Consider the following 20,318-nt stretch of genomic DNA (forward strand, 5'->3'; position numbering starts at 1 on the left):
GGAAGTCAGGGGGATCAAATGGAAGTAGGGACAGGTACCAGAGAGGGCTGGACAGGCACCAGGGGAGGCAAATGTGGGGGGCAGGGAGGTCAGGCACCAAGGTTACCAGGTGGTAGGGGTGGCAGCAAGGGGCAAGATATAGGGGGACAAGAGGTGGTGGTCAGGCTGCTTGACTCCCACCTTGTTTGTTCCCCCATATGGCTGCCTGTCTTCAAGCTGCTGTATGTCTCCCTGCCACTGCTTTCCCCACTGAAGTGATGAGGAAGATGCATTTAAGGCAACCGTCCAATAGTTAGATTGTATACATAGAAAATTATAACAAATTTATAATTGTTCATGTGTAAAATCTAATTATTGGGGGATTATCCTGGATTCTTGGATTCAGGTACTGAATGCAAGAATTCTTTGGTTGCTTTGAAAAAATGTCCTCCTTTTACATTAATTTTTTTTTTAATCCTCTTTAGGGAATCTCCTTTCACTTGCAACTGTGAAAATAATTTAATTAATTCTCAAATTTTAGAACAGTGAATTTTGCTAGGGTTGTACAAAGAACAGCATGCTTGATATTATTTGTGTCCTGTGATGAGTCAAAGCAGGTCTCAATAGCTTCAGTTGTTTTTGTTTCAGAGCCCAAGTGTGATAAGTTTAGCATGGTGTTTACACTGAAGATTTTGTATGTTATATTTAACAACTGGAGACTATTTCAGTATGCCTTTAGCAAAATAACTTAATATAAGGTAAAAAAGTCTATACAGTGTGTAAAATAATAAATGCAAAGATATTCCTGTATGCAAGCATGAAAATAGCCAGAATCCCTGGAGCCAAAATGATCTTTGTTACTTCTTTGCTGAGTAAACAGAATAGCAGACAACCATGGAAACTTACATCAAACTCTTACCCTGTATAAGTGATGTTTTATTTTAAATTACCCCATTATTAAAAACAACATGAATCCAGATATTAAATCTCAAATAAATGCCTATAATTATTTTTAATAGAATCCAAGAATAAAGCCCTATATCTTCTCCTTTTAGATATTTAAGTCAACAAAAGCTTTCCTTGGAATTCAGTGGAAGCAGGATTGGTCCCTTTGCCTAAATTTTCAAGAGCACTGACTGATCTTCATTTTAAGACTCAATCCTTAATTTGGAAAATTAATAATTTTTTTTAGATCTTAACATTACATATTTATAAAGTTAGTTGAAATTGCTAAACCTTTTATTGTAACTCTGAAGAGCAAGTCACTACTTTTTTCTTCCAATGCTGCTTTTCCAGATCAGTAATTCTTCCCAGTTCCATAAACTTTTAGGTACTATACCTCAAATCCCATTGATGTAGGCCCAAATTTACATTTAAAGCTTAGCAACTTCACTCGCATTGTATTTTACCTGAAAGGCACAACATAGTTTGAACGGAATAGCATTACTCAAAATCCCTTTGATTTCCATGGGATTATCTCTTCTTACATTTACATCATAATTTGTCTTTTACAATGGTTTCAAAGAAGCCTGCATAGTGCAGATTAAAGTATAGTACTTATGTTCTTAACTTTGAAAACCCACAGGAAGATGCAAGAGCCTGTTTCTGAATAATATATAATATAGCTAGGATGGAATAACATGAATTAAAGGAGTGAAAATTACACTTTCCTGAACATGGAAGGACAGCTGTGCTAAAGAGAAAAGAGTCATAGTACCTTGGTTCCCTCCCACATGGAGCGTTCTAGGAGAAGGTTGCTGTAAATTCAAACTTTAGGAGTCCCAGCAATCAGTTATCCAGTGGATGCATCAAATCAGTCACTAATTTCCCAAACCTGTCTGGCCCTGCACCCTTCAGGATAAGACCTGCCTGCTTTAATAGTTTAATCAGCCAGCACAATTTCTTCTAACATAGCAGAGGTTGTACATAGTTTCTATTTCTGTATTGCTTGTTCATCCCTAGAAGTCTTTCCACTTTTGAGACCTATTGGTTGGTTTCTACCAGCACTAACAGGCTGTGGAAATATTGCCTGGTAAAAATTAATAGTTCATGTTATGATCAGAATATGAAGAGCTAGTATCCATAAGATGAAGAAGTGGGGGTGAAGACATCAATGGCCAAGTTTGTAGACAACATCTAGTTATGGAGAAGTATGGTCACACTTGAAGATAGGCTACAGTTACAGGCGGACCTAGACAAGCTAGCAAGTTGGGCGGATTGGAACCTGATGAAGTTCAACACTGAGAAATGTAAAGTGCTGCACCTTGGGATGAGCAACCCCCCAACACACCTACAGGCTTGGCGGCACCAAACTGACTATCACTACAAATGAAAAGGACCTAGTGGTAATAATAGACCACAGTGTGAATATGAGCTGGCAGTGCAATGCTGTAGCCAGTAGGGCAAATAATACTCTGGCATGCATCAGTCGATGCATCCCCAGCAAAGCCAAGGAAGTGATACTTCCACTCTACTCAGCATTGGTGAAACTGCAGCTGTAGTACTGCATCCAGTTCTGGGCACCACACTTTAACAAGGACATGGATGAGCTTGAGAGAGTCCAAAGATGAGCCACCCATATGATCAGAGTCTTAAAAGGCAAACAATATGAGGAAAGGCTGAGGGTCCTGGGACTCCTCAGCCTGAGGAAAAGAAGGCTGAGAAGGGACCTGGTAGCAGCTTACCACTGCTCTAAAGGAGTACATGAGCAACTGTTCACTAAAGCACCTGAGGGGAAAACCAGGAGTAATGGCCACAAACTCCTGGCAGATCAATTCAGGCTCAACATTGGGAAAAACTTCTTCACAGTCAGGGTATCCATACTATGGAATAAGCTCCCTCCAGAGGTGGTGCAATCAGCTACCCTGGAAATCTTCAAGAGGAGACTGGACAGTCACCTTGCTGGGGTCACCTGACCCCAGTTGTCTTTCCTGCTTGGTGCAGGGGGCTGGACACAATGATCTTCTGAGGTTCCTTCCAGCCTTATAATCTATGCATCTGTGAATATGTGCAGACCTGAAAGGTATTTGGTGAATCTTCAGCTGTGATGATAAATACTACACATATCACACTGACACAATAGATCTTGAGCTATTGCAGTGCAAATAGGGAAAATATTAACTATTTTCTTATTGTATTAAGCTACAAGAAAGTTATACCATTATAACATCTGTATGATGTTGGGGGGTTTCCCCTTTTTTCTCTTTATAATACTTCAGTAATTGACATTTAGAAACTAACATTTATAGTATCAGAGACAGTCACTGTCTTGTATACAGATTGTAGGAACAGACTGTGGTTTCTCTACTACTGCAGTATGAAATGCAAAATTCTCAAAAGACCAAGGAGTTAAGCTTATGGAATGATAAAGTTTGTTTATTTAAAGAGCAGTGCTTAGTAGGGCTGTGCAAAGCTTCAGTCCCTGATTCAATTTGGTGGAGATTTGGCCCGATTCAGTGGCTGAATCTCTGAATCTGAATCTAATCAGAGGACCCTTTAATCTTTCCGAATCAATTTGGAGAGATTCAGACAGACTCAGTGAATTGGACATAGAGACAGCTTTAAGTGTTTTTTCTACATACCTCTAGGTAGCAGGGGCTTATGAATGCTGCAGTGCTGGGGTGCATGGAGCATCCCACAGAAGCACAGGGGGCTCTCCAGCATGCTTGGCAGCAGACCTGGAAGTGGACCAGAAACACTTCCAGGTCCACTGGGGAGCACACTGGTGGGGAGCGCATACCCTGTTTCAGCAACTGGTGCCTCCTGGGTCTGGGGGGCACCCAGGGTCCCCCTGCAGCCAATTGCTGGGCCAAATGGGCACAGGAAGGGTCCCCCGCACATGCTCCTCAGCAGACCCAGAAGTGGACTGGACTTCCAGTCCACTTCTGGGTTCACTGCTGAGCACAATAGAGAGCCCCCCACGCTGCTGTGGGATGCTCCATCCACCCCAGCAGTGCAGCAATCACAAGCTGCACTGCTACCTCAAGGTATGTAGAAAAGCTTTTTAAAGCTGTGCCTGTGTCTGAATTGCTGATTCGCCAAATTGGCATCGAATCAAGTTGGGGGCAGTGATCCAAATCAATGGATCAAATCACTGTCCGTGATTCAGACCGAATCCAAATCTGAATTGAATAGGGCCTGTTTCACACACCCTTAGCACTCGGCCTAATATTCTGCTGTTCCCTCCAGTCTCCTCCTAAAATCCCTGGGCAAATACAACATATACATAGTACTCTTAAAGGTACCCACACATCTTCCCCCTTTATATGTAACATATCTCCATGTAATACTAACATTGGAAGTTTAGTTCAATCCATACTTAAAGCACATTTTAACAGATCTCTATTAGTCTTTGTGTTGGCTTTTTTAGCTCTAAGTTTCTCTGCATTCTTAATCCTTATGGGTTCAGTTCTTGTTTGGTTTTCTTTGTTCAGTTGTCTCTACCTCTGTGTCATTTTCAGTCTCCTCTGTCGCTTTGATGTTAACTCTGTTTCCTTTGGTGAATCTTGTGATACTGCTTCTTTTCTCCCCTTTACAAGCTGCAAGTGTTGTCTGTTCCTTCCTAACACTTGCCCTTCTGGTGTGACTACTTGATAGGATCTGGGAGTTACTTGATGGGGAACTCGTGCTTTTTGTTTTCGTATTCGTCCATCTGAAATGAGCACCATATCTTTGTTGTCCAGTTGAGGTAACTCCCTGGTACCCTGTCATAGTACCATTTTTGTTTGAGTTTATCAACTTTTAAAAAAAATTCACATCTTGCTTTTTATTCTGATGAGCATCATCCACAAGATTTGTCAGCCTGGTTTCCTGTTACAGCATTTCTACTGGGGACAATCCATGTTTCATGAGTGTTGCTTTATAATTTAACAGCAAACATTGGTGTATAAATCTGTAGCTTTTTTCAACAGTTTCTTCACTATTTGTATTCCATTTTCCACCAAACCATTGGATTGTGGGTATTTAGGACTTGAAGTGTTATGAGAGAATCCATATTTGTTTGCAGCTGAATTGACATCTGTTGTCTGTTCTAACAATTTGTGGGATCCCATGTCTAGCAAAAATCAATTTGACATGAGTTATGACATGTTTTGCTGTTGTGGTTTGGAACAATGCAATTTCAAGATACCAAGAAAAATAATCCAGCACTAACACACATTTTTTCCTGCATGCGTGACTAAGTCAATGCCCACTTTGTACCATGGAGCTACAGGCTCCTCCATTCCCATCATGGGTTCTTTTCTTCATGCTGATGTGTACTTTAGGCACATTGCCCAAACCTTTATAGCATCTTCTATGTCATTTTCATGTTGGGCCAAGATAGAGCACGCTTTGGTCCTAAATACCCACAATCCAATGGTCTGATGGAAAATGGAGCGCAATTTGTACAAAATGGATCCCTTGGTCTTCTTTTGCATTTTTCAATGCCTAGATGCCCCTCATATGTTCTGTATAGCATGTCTTTAACACTTCAGGAACAACAAAACATGAACCTTTGAACAAAATTCCATCTAGTAGTGACAGTTCTTCCTTGAACTGAGTGTAGGGGATAGGTACATTTTTTTAGGCCAACCAGTACAAATAGCTGTTATCACTTTTTGCAATGTGGTGTTCTGAGCAGTAGCTTCTGCAATTAGTACCCACATTTTACCTGTGACAGGAATCAATCTTTTAATTAGATTAACATGTACTATGTCTGAGTCTGGAATTCTGTCATTTTCCATTGTGTCATATACTCTGAACAACATATCTGCAATAAGCACGTTTTCCTGGTGTGTATTGTATGTCTAGATCATACATTTGCAGTTGAAAGAAAAGTCTCTGTAATCTGGGTGGTATGTCTGATAACCCTTTCTTTGCTATAGTTACCAAAGTTTTATGATCAGTTTCAGCTATCACAGGCTTCCCGGAGATGAATATATGAAATTTCTTACAGCTATATACCACAGCTAAACTTTCTTTCTCAGTTCATGCATATAAACACTGACTTACAGAGTGCTCTAGATGCATATGCTACTGGTCTCCAGCTATCCTCACATTTCTGAAACAAGGCTGCTCCTGTGCCACCTTTAGAAGCATCTGTTGACAATTTAATGGGTCTTTTAGGGTCATAGTAGTTTAGTACTGGAGTTTTCATTATTTTTCCCTTCACATTTTTAAATTCAACTTCATGTTCATGTCCCCATGTCCACTGAGCATTCTTTTGTAGGATTTTTAGATAATTAGTCTGCTCTGCTAAGTCAGGTACAAGTTTCCCTACAAAATTGCAGGGAAATTCCCAGTAATATTTGCACTCCGTCCTAATCTGTAGCAGGTGACATGTATGTAATGGCTTTAACTCACAGAATCAATTTGCACCCCTTTCCCAGAGAGCTTTTTGCCCAGATATGTTATTTCTTCTACCCTGAATTTGCATTTTTGTTTGCTCATTTTCAAACTTGCTCTGTGAGCTATTTCTAATGCCTTTCTTAAAGGCCTGAGATCATGTTCTTCCATAATATTTCCCCAAACTAATACATCATCAATATAAACCATAGTTCTATAAAGCCGTTAAAAAATTTGTTGCGCCTTGCTCTGAAATACTTCAGATATAGAACACAGCCCAAAAAGAAGCTTACAAAAGCAATACTTTCTGAAGGGCATATTGAAGGTACATAATCTAGTGCTATTCTTTTCTAGGGGAACTTGCCAAAACCCAGAAGAGGCAGCCAATGTGGAGAAATATTTAGCTTCTGCCACGTTGCCAAAAACTTCTTCCCTGGTGGGAATAGAAAAATGCTCCCTTTTGATGTACCTGTTCATTTGCTTAGAATCCAAACACAATCTCAAGGATCTATCTTTTTTCCCCCTATTATGACCAGTGAATAAACCTAAGCTGTTGGTTGCTCTACTTTTTCTATTATGTCCATGTTAACTAATCTATCTAATTCCTTTTTTGGTTTCTCCCTCAGTAGAAAGGGAAGATTTCTAAGAGCATGTATGGTGGGAATATTTGGTTCTCTTAATTCTATCTTGCACTCAGTTGACAGTTGCCTTATGCCTTGAAATACATCATAAAACTCTTCTTCTATGTTTTTTCTTTCTAGTGCCTCAGTGGCATCCATTCTCTTAAACCTAGAGTTCTACATTTTCACAACCCAGTAATTGGCATTAGCTTTTCTGGGACTCTTACAGACCAAACTTTTACTATATTACCCTTGTGTCTAACATGCAGTGCACAAACACCCTTGGTTGCAATTATGCTCTAAATTTCACTTTCTTATTCTCATAATTTACAGGTTTAGTTTTCATTTTTTGAATAATGTATTCTGGTATTACACTGACCTGTGCCCCCGTATCTAATTTAAAAGTTACCATTAGTTCATTGGTGTCCAGGGTGATTGCTGTTGAATCCCTATGATGTCATAATGAGTCTTATACCAGGAAACGAGACCAAGACACAATTGTCCTAAAGTAAAAGCAAATTTATGGAACCCTAACAGATACAGCTGTAATTAAAATTGAAGCAGTTTTAGCAGTTAAAAAAAATGAGGTTTGTAGCTTTTCAAAGCAAATGTTCACCACCCCATAATGTTGCAAACACTACTTTACTGGAGCATCAGGCCATGAAGTCTTGTCCAGGGCTCCTGGTTCTGTGTCTGATATTGAGACAGGATCTTGGATTGGTGACAGGAACGCTTTAGGATTTTTTTCAGGAGTGTTCCAAAGGGCACTCTCTCTCACCTCTCTTTATATACCATATAGCTTGCATTTCTTAATACATAAAATTAACTTAAGCCTTCCTCCTAATGCATGTTAATAACCTTGCTTCTGTTTGCCAAATATGATTACCTTTAACTGGATTATTCTATTCTGAAGTAATCTTTTCATTCTTAGGTGGGGATAGGTTTTCCTCTGACTGTACCTCTTTTGCCCAGGTTATATTTATTCAATTTAGTTAGCCAACTTCCTGATTTGTTTTAAGTCAGGGACAGTATTTTTCCATCTGCTCCTTTCAGAGAGTGCATGTCTTGACCACAATTCCAAAAAAGCATGCAGTTTGAGCTAAGCACAAAGATCAAACCCAGGCCTGATGTCCTCTGGGTGCCAACATTGTCCAATCCTCAGAAGAATGAAAATATTCTTGCATTTTGCCAATGCAGAATTCTTCCTCTTCCTCATTGCATAGGGCATGCACCTACTGTTTCTTGTGTGGTGCATCCTCCTCCGTTCTGCAAACTCTGGCAAAATAATTGAATCTTTTGCATTTATTGCAGTGCTTACCAAATGCAGGATATTGCATGGGTTTGTGGTAACCCTCACAGCATCTGCAGCTAACCATTGTTTCTTCAGACAATTATCTTTGGCCTGTGCTTGCCTGCTTCATAGTGAGGTTCTCCTTTCTTTACAGTTTGTGTGTTGCCTTGGGTTTTTGCAGTTTTGTAATCCTGTCTAGTTCAGCTTTTTCTGTTTTTTCCTCCAGCTTCTGCAGCCTGGCATTTGTTATCTCAGGTGCTTGGCACATTCTAACTGCCTTTTCCAAATTAAACTCAGGATCCTCTAGCAGTCTTATCCTGAAGCTTGTATCCCTTATATCCAATACTATTTGGTCTCTGATCATGGACTCTTTTAGGTCTCCAAAATTGCATGTCTGGCTCAGACAAACACTATTTTCTTACATTCTTTCTGCCATCTCACATGGAAATTATACCATTCAAAGGTTTCATTTTGTTTGTGTATACAATGTTCCTCAAAGTTTTTTATTACTCTGCCATTGCTTTTCTGTTCTGCTTCTGACAGATGTAGGCTATTATAAAGAGAAAGAACTTCTTGGCTTGCTATATTAAAAAAATAGCTTGAGTGGATCCTCCTTCTCTGTGGCTCCACCGACCACCATATATATGGTGAAACTCTGCTTAAATTTCTTCAAGGTTTTCTGCTGCATTGCTGGACAGCTTTAAATCATCTGGAATTCTGAGATGCTCCATTTTTCTGTCTTTCTTCTCACCCTACTCCTGGTACCACATGTTCTCAAAAGACCAAGGAGTTAAGCTTATAGAATGACAAAGCTTGTTTATTTAGACAGCATGCTCATCCTACTATTCTGCTGTTCCCTCTGGTTCCCTCCTAAAATTCCTGAGAGAATGTAACAACTTATACATAAGACTCTTAAAGGTATCCACACAGGACATACTGTTAATCCTGAACTTGTCAATGACAGCTACTGTGACTTAGTACACAGAACACAAATATAAAAGCTAATGGAGGTTGCTGCCTTAAACCCAGAAAATCAAGGGAATGTTGAAAATTATCCCATTTGCCTTATCTCACTTTACTGTATTTACTTTGTGTGTAATACAATTTATATATAATATGTCCAAATTTTGGTGGCAGGGGAGAGAGAGTGCTGGGTCCATGTGTAGACATGGCCTGGGGACATGGCCCAGTCCTGAAGCTTTGGATCCTGTGAGGTAGCAAGAGACCCTGGGAGGTGGCATCAGGCCCCAGGAAGGTGGCACGAGTCTCTGGGAGGCAGCATGAGGTCTTAACCTGGCTCACATCCCCAAGCCGCTCATCTGACTCACACCAACAGAAGGTTGTGTGCCACTGGCTTAGACCTTCACCCCCTTCTCCTTCACATATCTTTTCTTTACCTAGACTCATCCCATCTTGCTCCTCTATGAATGAAATCAATTCTCTGGTTAAGCCACTGTACCTTAGTCATGTTACATCCATTATTGCCATCTTTTTATTTTTTTCATAACTCCATAAGCTTTTATTTACTCCCTTTCTTTGCTGAAATACCACCAAATTAATAATGGAAGATTAGGAGGGGTTTTTTCCTGCTTCATTAAAACAGTAGTGAGTTCCAAGTGTTTATCCACCCTATTTATCTAAGCATAAGATATGAAAAAAGATCTACTGCCAAATTTTAAGTAGATATGCAATAATTGGTTTAAAAAGAAAGTAAAAACATTACTGAGTTATGCCTTCTGTTTAAAAAACTTTAACTCCCATATAAGTCTTATGTCAGGTGCACTCACAGTAGCCATGCATTTCTGTGATCCTAATGTTATTTGAAAAACATGGTATCAAACCATATGCAACATTCAAAAATCCCTCCATTTAATGAAGTTAGCTTTCATCCATTGTAATTAATAAATGAGCAAAGAACACATTTAGTAGCAGTAGAGAATTTTTACTTATTTCTGAAAGATGTTCTTAATCCATCTTGTTTACGAACTGCTTATGGAAGATAGAATTTATAATATATACAACTTATAATAATTTAATAAAATGTATATTATATATCTCCATATATATAATGTATCTAAGTAGTAGAAATTGTTTTACTTTAATAAATAGCATAAGAAATATACAGACTGCAGAGCAGTGGAAAATTGTGAGAGGGATGGCACAGAATAGTAAATCAGCTCTGAATTGCTGTTAGCAACATATGAAAATGATTTGTTTATATTTCTGAATTCCCATTGTGCAGTTATGGCTAATTGTCTATGAATTAGGTAGGGCTTTGGTAATGTATGTTCAGAATTTTGAAAGGGAGTAGTTAGATACAAGGACTTTCCCCTATTTTACCTATGGTATTCTATTAGAGCAGGAGTGGGCAATTATTTGGGTACGAGGGCCACATGGAGAGTTTTAATGAGCTGTCACAGGCTAGGTTAGCATTAAGCATTCCACCCCTACCCCACCCCTCCAGCCACAACAACTCACCAAAACTCCCTATGGGGCTATGGGCAGGCAGGGAGCAGCACCCACAAGTGGGAAGGGCAGGTGAGGCTGGGACAATGGGGCTGGGTCACCAGACAATGACAACTCCAAGCCAGGGCCCAATCACTGAATATCCCTGCCCTCTGGGGGGGGCATGTGCATGTGTTTGGGGGGATAGCTTCCTTGGCACTAGGTCCCAGGAATCTGCTGTGAGTGAAGGGAGGGGAGAGAGGGGAGGGGAGAGGGGAGGGCATGTGCGTTACAGTTTTTCCAAGCAGTGTGGTCTGTGCTGCCCCCGCATCACTCTGCATGGGACAAACCCCACCCACTTATGCTGGGGCAGTCTGTGCCATGCTTCTGAGGGTGCCCAGAGCCTGGCCCAGCTGAGTGCTTTTCTGCTTCCCCTGTGGATTCTGCCCCTACCCCTGCTGGGAAGCTGGCCAGGAGCTAAAGCTGGAGCCCCACACACTGGGGCAGGATCCACAGCACCTGAAGCTTGCCCACCCACATGGAGCAGTGCAGCATGGTGTGCCATGGCACAGCAGTGACAACATCAGTAGCAGAAGTTGTTGCTGGAGGTGGGGGGGAGAGGAGAATTACCTGGCTGCAGCTGCACTGGATCCTGTGCACACTGGCTGGGGCCAGGCTATAGGTATCAATGGGAGCCTAGCGTGGGCCACCTTGGTGCAAGCAGGCAGGGCTTGGCCCCATGCCAGGTACTGCAGGGGCAGCCATGGGCTGGATGTAACCCATGGGCCATATTTTGCCTACTCCTGTGTTATAGGCAGGTTGTAGTGTAAGCATAGCACATAGCCATGAAGAATAGAACAATCAGTGATGTTAGTGTAGAGGAAAGGAAATGGAAAATTGGTAAAGCTGATGGTCCATGAATAATATCATAACATTTTTTTTCTGAATCATGATTGTATTATGGAGAAGCCAAATCATTAAATTCTATTATACTTATATGAAACAATAAATGAATTAAATTGGCCCTATTGAGCTTTGTATTAGAATCTTTAAAATCACATACTAAATATAAGGTCATTAGAGATGGTATTTTATGACTAAAACTATCTTCAGAACTATAAACGTGTTAGCCCATCATTTGTTAGCACACTAAATCAATTTCACTAGTGAAAGTGTTGATGATTAGGTTAACACTGCATTACATTAGTTGGCATACTTTGAAAGAAATTAAATTCTGTCATTTGAGTTTATGAAGAATGACACCTGCAAGTATCATAGTTGTCACAAAGTAAATTAATTACAATGTGAAAAGTCAATGATTTCTACTAACACCAAATGTGCTTGCTGTTTTATAATAATTTTTGTCACAGTCATTTCCCACCATGAGGTCAGTTGGATAAAACTGAAACAGATGTATGGGACTGATGCAAGGTCTCATGAGGTTCAGTGCAATATTGTGTCTGTGCGATGCCTAAGGCAAACTTCTATTGCTTACATGTACAGTGGAAAGATTTCATACCTGGTCTGGTTAGTGATAATGCACCAAGTTTATATTTTCCCAATGAAGAAAGAAGTTACTGACTCTGTTCCTTTCACATTTGTGGGGGGTGAGGTGCAGGGAATATTTCTATATGCATAAGCATACACACAAACATCTACCTGCATATGTACATTACTTTTTTCCCTTTTGAATCAGGATCGATTCTGTGGAAGTCAGCTAATCAAATTCCATAAAACTTTCATGAAACAATGCATAAGTGCATGCATAAATATATACATAACTACATACATATGAGTATATCAGATCAAACAGATGGATTTCATAAATCTACATCTTGGTTGAAGGGAGAGAAAGCATGGACTTATATCCCAAATAAGCAGAATAATATGGTTTCACTATGTCAGAAGAATCAAGTCCAAAATCTTCTCTCAGAATATGTCAAAGTTCAACAGTTTAGGTGCTAACAAAGCATCTCAGAGAAGAATGAAAATGAAGCCTAGTGCAGAAGAGAGCTCAGAATTACAATATATTTGACTGTCAGAAATTCAAATATCAAAACTTTATATTTAACAGAATTATTACTGAAATGTAGAATTCTACAAGTGTCAAAAGAAGGATTGCAGTCTGACCTGAGCTATGATTTCTGTCAAATTAAATGAATTCAGCAACTAATCAACTATAGAAGCATTCTTATTTTCTGGGAAGATCTGTTTGGTGCATTGTAGCTAGTCTCTGGCCACAGGGCAGCTGTGACACACCCTGGTGACAATTTAGCCCCTGCCTGGCTCAGACTCAGTTGCAGCCCTTCCGTTGGATCTCTCCTGCCATGCCTTGATCTTAATAAAGATTTTAAAAGGAGGCTGTCTGTGAGCCTGATCCTGTATTGATCCTCACTGGCCTCCCAGAGTCCCCTTAGTAACAGTCATACCCCACCCAAATCATCAGGCCCTCTCAGCCTGCCTGTGCCTTTGCTAGGCATTGATTACCTTAACCCTTCCTATGCCACGTCCCATGTCTTGTGGGTATTACTGTCTAATGTTTGGCCCTTTTGGGCACTGGGCCCCTGGCTTTCTCTGTCTGGTCCCTGTGGCCTTAAACTCTGCCCAGTCCAAGCTCAACAACTGCTTGGAGGGTTGACAACCCTCCTGGATTGGCTGGGAGTCTACCAGAATTGGCATCAAACTCCTAGTGACTATTGAAAGCAATCTGGGAGATTGATATTGTGAATGGGTTGAACAGTACAATTAATGACATTACATCATGTTGGGAAAAAAACCCTCCCAAAATAGCTTCAGTCAGAGTTGGCAACCCTAGCTGCTAAGGCCTTAAGCTTGCCTCTGGCAGGGCTCAAGACTATTGCATGCGACCCTCCACCCCACCCCAGGGCACTAATAGGACCTCCTTAACCACCCCTTATATTCCCAACCTACAGGTTTAAACAGCAACATAAACATAAGCCCCTGGGCTCTAAAATAGCAATAACAATGGAAGCAGACCTCTGCCCCTTTAAGAGGGCAAAGCTTTACTCCTCCTAGTCTGGGTACCTTGTGAGCTCCCTTAGTCTCACTACTCCTGTAGGCAGCAAAGCAGGCAGTTAAGCATCCCTGGGTGATTGAATTTATTGGCTGCCTATAAATTCATTAGGGGAGGGCAGCAGGGAATAGGAGATGCTCTAATTACTAGGGCATCCCCTGGAGTAACTAAGAACAATGGCCACAAATTGACAGAGCAGATTTAGGTTGGACATTAGAAAGAACTTCACAGTAAGGGTTGCCAGAATCTGGAATGGGCTTCCAAGGGAGGTGGTGCTCTCCCCTACCTTGGGGGTCTTCAAGAGGAAACTGGACAAACACCTAGCTGTGGTCATCTGCCCTCAGTGCTGTTTCCTGCCCACAGCAGGGGGTCAGACTTGATGACTTATTGAGGTCCCTTCTGACCCTAACATCTATGAATCTATGATTCAGTCTTTGCAGGTTAGTCTAAACTGCGAAGATTGAAGCAATAAGCAAATGAACAGACATTCACTTTTGATTCAGGAAATGCAGCCACATGCCTGCAGTGGCTCATGCCAGAAGCCAGGGCGTGCTACAGCACAGCTTTCTGGAACATATCCAGCATGGCTGGGGGGGGGTGTTTATCATCGTTTCCTCTTCCTGTTTCCAGGTGCCTCTGGGATTTGTAGTCCACAGTCACAGCCAACACTAAGCAAGCAGGGCAGGGCAGTTCTGTACTCAGGGGAGGTGAAGTGTAACCCCCCTCCCTGGCCCCAGGCCCCAGACAGGGTTTGCCTGAGGTGCGGGGGGAGTGAGCCAGCCAGTGAGCCAGCCCTCACTGCTTCAGCTAGAGAACAGAGGGGCAGGGCCAGCCCTGCTTTCTGGAGCAGACAGCACAGGTGAGACCAGAGCTGCAAAATGTTGGGATGCTGGATACTTTGATTTAATTTGAATCAGGAAGGCATCTGGGATAGAAGTTTCATAAACCGGATTGACCTAAATCAGTTAAGTCTGATACTGCATTCAACCAGGTTTATCTTAAACCAGTTTCAGTCATTTTGAAACTGGTTTCCATGCACTGAACTTCTATAGCTCCAGCCTGAGCCTTCTTCCAGGCATGTGTCTCATTAGCAACTTTCCCTACCTGCAAGCTCCCTTAAAGGAGCAGGCATACCCAGGAAACCCTTGCTATTTGCGGATTTGCGATTTGCAGTTTCAAATATTTGCAGTGCAGCGCACCAACCCACACTGTCTTCCCCCCACAGCGTGATGAAACTTTGTTATGCTTGCCACCCTCACCCCCCCAAACAGTGCCAGCAGCATCTATGGAAGCACTGCACTTGCTACCACCGTGCTTCCCACTGCCATGGTCCCACCGTTGCCAGTGCAGCCATGCCCCCCCAGCTGCTGGGGGCATGTGCTGTTCATGACAGACTGGCCGATGGCAATACCCTGTGGGATAGCTAGCACGGATGTGTTGCAGGTAGGTCATGCTTTGTTGCAGGCAGGTCATGCTTGACCAATCTCATTTCCTTTTATGACCAGGTGACCTACCACCTGGACAAGGGGGAAGAGATTGATGTCATATATCTTGACTTTTAAAAAGCCTTCAATCTGGTATCCCATGATCACCTTTTGGCAAAACTGGCCAACTGCGGCCTTGTGTCCACCATGATCTGCTGGCTGAGGAATTGGCACCATAGTTAGACCCAGAGGGTGGTGGTTGATGGAAGTCAATCATCATGGTGCCCTGTGACCAGTGGGGTCCCTCAAGGCTCTGTCCTTGGACCTATTTTTTTCAATCTTTTCATTAATGATGTGGACATTGGAGTCAGAAGTGGACTGGCCAAGTTCACCGATGATACCAAACTTTAAGGTAAAGCATCCACACCTGAGGACAGGAGGGTAATCCAGGCTGACCTTGACAGACTCATGAACTGGGCAGATGAAAACCTAATGGTGTTTAACACCGAAAAATGCAAGGTTCTCCACCTTGGGAGGAAAAACCTGCAACATGTCTATAGGCTTGGCAGTGGTAAACTGACTAGCACTATGGATGAGAGGGACTTGAGGGTCAAGATTGACCACAAAATGAACATAAGCCTTCAATGTGATGCTGCAGCTAGTAAAGTGAGCAAAATCCTGGCTTGCATCCATAGATACTTCTCAAACAAATCCCAAGATGTCATTTTCCCATTGTACTCAGCCTTGGTGAGACTGCAGCTGGAGTACTGCATCCAGCTTTGGGCTCCACAATTCAAAAAAGATGTGGAGAAGCTTGAGAGAGTCCAGAGAAGAGCCACGCACATGATCAGAGGTCAGGAAAATAGACCTTATGATGAGAGGCTGAGAGCTATGGGATTCTTCAGCCTGGAAAAGCTCAGGCTCAGGGGCGATCTGATGGCCACCTATAAGTTTATAAGGGGTCTTCACCAGGACTTGGGGAAATGTTTGTTCACCAGAGTTCCCCAAGGGATGGCAAGGTTGAACAGTTATAAACTCCCGCAAGACCATTTCAGGCTGGACATAAGGAAGAATTTCTTTACTGTCCGAGCCCCCAAGGTCTGGAATGGCCTGTCACCAGAGGTGGTTCAAGCACCTACTTTGAACGTCTTCAAGAGAAACCTGAATGTTTTTCTTGCTGGGATCCTATTACCCCAGTTTACTTCCTGCCTCTGGGGCAGGGGGCTGGACTAGATGATCTTCTAAGGTCCCTTCCAGCCCTAAAGTCTATGAAATCTAATGTCTATGCAATCTATGAATGCAGGCGACATATTCATGGATTTCCCCATTCACGGAGATCCTATCCCCCATGAATGGCGAGGGTCTCCTATATTTTTAAATAGATTATTGTTTTATTTATTTTCATTGTAGCATATGGGCTAGGTGCAAGTTCTGGTGATGATCCAGATTAGCCAAAAAGCTTGTAAAGATTTTACCATTAGAAGTAGCACAGAATGCATTTTTTAATTTGAAACAATTGCTGATTTCAAGATGTGGTTCTTCTTTTGAAGCAAAGAACTAGAAACATTTCATCACAGGCAACTCATCTAATGTGACCCATTTATGAATGTACCTCTTTTTTAATTTGGCAAAGTATAGAAAAATCATACATATGTTGTTGCTATATGTAGCATAAAACATTTCCGAAATGTAAATACTTCAGTAAAAAGGGACAAATAATCCTTTTTGTAGAGGGGGGGAAAATTTGTATTGATGAAAAGTAGAATAGCTGACAAATTCAAGGACAGCTGAGCAGCATGTTGCAGCTATTTGTCCTTAAATTTTGTTTGGTACCTGGATTTTAGGAGTGAAATAAAATGGTTTGTTACATAAATCAAAATTCTTTTGGCCCAATTCTCAACTGGTAGTAAGTAATAAGTCCAACTAAACTGACAAAAGTATTTTGATTTATGTAACATATCATTCTATTTCAAGGGGGTGTGGCTAGGAGGAGGGGGTCTTGGACCTGGCAGGGACAGGGAGGGAGCCGAGCTGGGCCCAGGATCAGGCTAAGGCCTACTCCGCTTGTCCCTTCCCCTGTGCCCAGGGTCATTGCCTGGCATCAGGAACCCCACAACAACAAATCCATCATCCCCAGCTGCCTCCCTACCCCAGCACTGGCCTGTCACTGCCTGGGGCCCCCAGCGCTGGAGTGGGACCAGCCTCTGCTACACTGCCAGGCTGGAGGGGACGGATCATGCAGGACCCCCATGCGCATCCTGCCAGGCCCTGCACAGCTGTGGCAGGTACAGGACAAAGCCACAGCTCATCTGGGGGGCACAGGGATGGATGGCAGCTCCTGCCACTGCATGTGTCCTGGGAGGACATAGGGGGCATGTGCCCCCATATCTGTGTGGGTCAGGATGGGCTGCCACTGAGAGCTGTGGTTGGGGTAGTGCTGGGCTCTTCCTGGTGGGGGAGGCATGCTCTGCTCTGGCAGCGGTGCTGGGGGTGGCAGGTGAATCATGGTGAATCTTGGGGTGGCTGCAACTCCCTGCCAGTACCACTGCTGCCCTCCCCAGTGCAGTCTGCTCCCCCCAAACAGGAAGAGCCTGGTGCAGCCCCAGCCCCAGCCTCAAGTAGATATGTGGGCATGTTGACAGACAGATGGATGCAAAACCACCACCACCATCTATACACTCTGTTGCCACCAGGTGCCAGGCGCCACTTTCCCATGCCCAAGTATCCTCACTTCTCTGCACCGCTGGCTTCATGTGCAGCTGGCTGTCAGCACCCCGTGGCATGCAGCAGCAGCACAGGGAGCTCACACATGGCAACCGCCCCCGCCACCATCTATACACTCCGCACCACTGCCATGCACTGGGGGAAGGGGGTGCTGTCGGCCAGCCAGATGCAAAGCCAGCAGCACAGAGAAGCAGGGATACTTGGGTGTAGGGAAGTAACGCACAGCACCCGGAGTAGGCACGGAGTGATGGATAGTGGCAGCCCTGCCCCCCATGCCACTGCTTCCCAAGTACCCCCACTTCTCTGCACTGCTGGCTTTGCATCAAGCCAGCCATCACACCGCCCCCCCCCCCCCCCCACTGACCAGACACAAAGTTGGTGGTGCAGAGATGTGGGGATACTTGGGAACAGGGAAACATCATGTGGCGGCAATGCAGAGTGCTGGATCGGAGCGATGGCCCTACCCCCCACTTCCCAAGTACCCCTGCTTCTCTGCGTCACCGCTGCATACCCCCAGGGCCTTCTCAAGTACCCTCAGGGGTACGCATACCCCCAGTTGACAACCCCTACTCTACGAGATGAGAGAGTACACTTTTCTTTTCCTTAAAACAAGCAATTGGTACCTGTGTATAGATAAATGCTGAACTTTTAAATGGCAGCTTGTACATAAACAGATGATTTTTAAAGAGAATATTTAATATATGACAAATAAATAGAAGTTTTAATTAACAGCTTGCATGGTGTACAGTTTCAGCTGTGTCTTCATCTTGCCAGTAAAGCTGGAGGGAGTTAGAACCAGTAAAACCTCTGCAGTTATTGAGCCAGGTCTTCATCTACTGTAAATCAGATTACTGCACTGAAGTTAATATTCCTTTTTCTCAGCAGAGAATGTAATGTCAGTAGAGCTAGGCAGATGGGAAACAGCCAAGCATCTGACGTAGGATTTGGGTGTTTTTTCAAGAACCAAATCCATCCCTGGTATAACACAGCTGAAGTCCATGGAGTTACATCAGGGACACTCTATGTTATCAAATATGTACTGAAAAATATTTAGCATTGTACATAACTCTTTACCGAATTAGGGCCCCAGCATTAACGCTTGACTGAAGGTAATTTTTATTTGAAGGTTGGTCTTCCTCCTTAATTAACCAATACTGTAAAAAACAGAAAATATAATGCAGTGCATGCCATGGGTACAAAATGTTTGCCTTTCTACTGTACAGCTGTTAACATAATTACTAGCAGCAGGTGAACTGATGTAATGTGATTGATTGCAGGTTCCCTCAAGAGCTGAACATGGGAAAAATCAGTGCCGAAATCATGTGGACTCTGTTTGCCCAGGATATGAAGTATGCTCTGGAAGGTAATTAGTGCAAACTATTCATTAGATTAGAAAGCTCACCCAGGCTGGTTCCCAACACAAATTACTCCTGACATCAGATGTCTGGAGGTGTTAAGAGTTTATCTCCCTAACTTTTTTCTGGCTTAGAAGAAAAAAACAAAGGAGAGTTGAAACACCAGGTTATAAAAGGGGAGGGTTGTTCCAGCTTTAAAGTAAAAAAAAAAGAAGAAGCAAGCAGTTAAAGGTAGAAGGAGGACACAAAAATTAGGATCAGCAGGATATAGTGCAATGACAAACTCTAACTGAGTTACCTGCTGGTAAAATGGAAATAAGATTATTTACCATCTAAATATGAAGGTTTAAATACCAATTTAAATACAAATTTTAATATACTTGGCAGAAGTCATTATAGTCATTTGGAATCTTATAAAATATTACCCACGTAGTTTTAATATGCAAATGAAAATGTAAACAAATTGGTTTAAAGCATGAAGTTGGAGATTAATTCAAATAGCAAATACCAATTTGCTGTGTTTTAGAGATCAATTATAATAATCTCTATTAAAAACAAACAAAATTAAATGTAGCTTTCCATATGTTCTCTAAGAAAAGTTTCTCAATTTAGACCAAGAGAAAATAATAAAATGTTCATATTTTTCTGTAACCTAAAAACATTTTTAAAACTTTTTTTATAAAAACAATGAAGCAAAAAGAAAAGAAATAGAATTTGAAATTGTATTCTATTAAAGAGAAGGAAAATCAATCAGTATTCTTAAATTATGCATATCAAAGAGTTGTCTTGCCTCATGAGCTGGACCCTAATAATTTTAGTCATCCATGAAATGATGGAAATGGGAACTTCATTCCCATTACAAGAGATATGCAAGAGGAATTTTGCTGGGTGTAAAATAGATAAACAAGTTTTCTTTTGCCATATCTTTTATTGGCCCAATTATGTAGTTGGGAAAGATGTTACACAAGCTTTTGGACACAAAATGCTCTCTGTGACGTCTGGGAAAGATGCACGTACCACATATGACAAACTTCATAATCTAGACTGAAGATGTGGACTTTTTTATTGCTTTCTACTACAGCTTCAACAACCACCATTGTCTTACACTAATATTAACTTTCT

The 20,318-nt window shown here is 42.1% G+C and overlaps 1 protein-coding gene across 1 annotated transcript in view; it reads left to right on the forward strand.

Annotated features, from left to right (window-relative positions):
• Positions 1 to 20,318, forward strand: part of UNC13C (unc-13 homolog C) — a 524,308-nt gene that overhangs the window by 337,738 nt on the left and 166,252 nt on the right. The window contains exon 18 of the mRNA XM_090029216.1: positions 19,119 to 19,204. Coding sequence (XP_089885342.1) covers positions 19,119 to 19,204 — 86 coding nt within the window. The remainder of the gene's footprint in view (positions 1 to 19,118; positions 19,205 to 20,318) is intronic.

Source organism: Crocodylus siamensis, chromosome 15, assembly GCF_052110815.1.
Source record: "Crocodylus siamensis isolate JL-2025a chromosome 15, ASM5211081v1, whole genome shotgun sequence".
NCBI classification, from domain to species: Eukaryota; Metazoa; Chordata; order Crocodylia; family Crocodylidae; genus Crocodylus; species Crocodylus siamensis.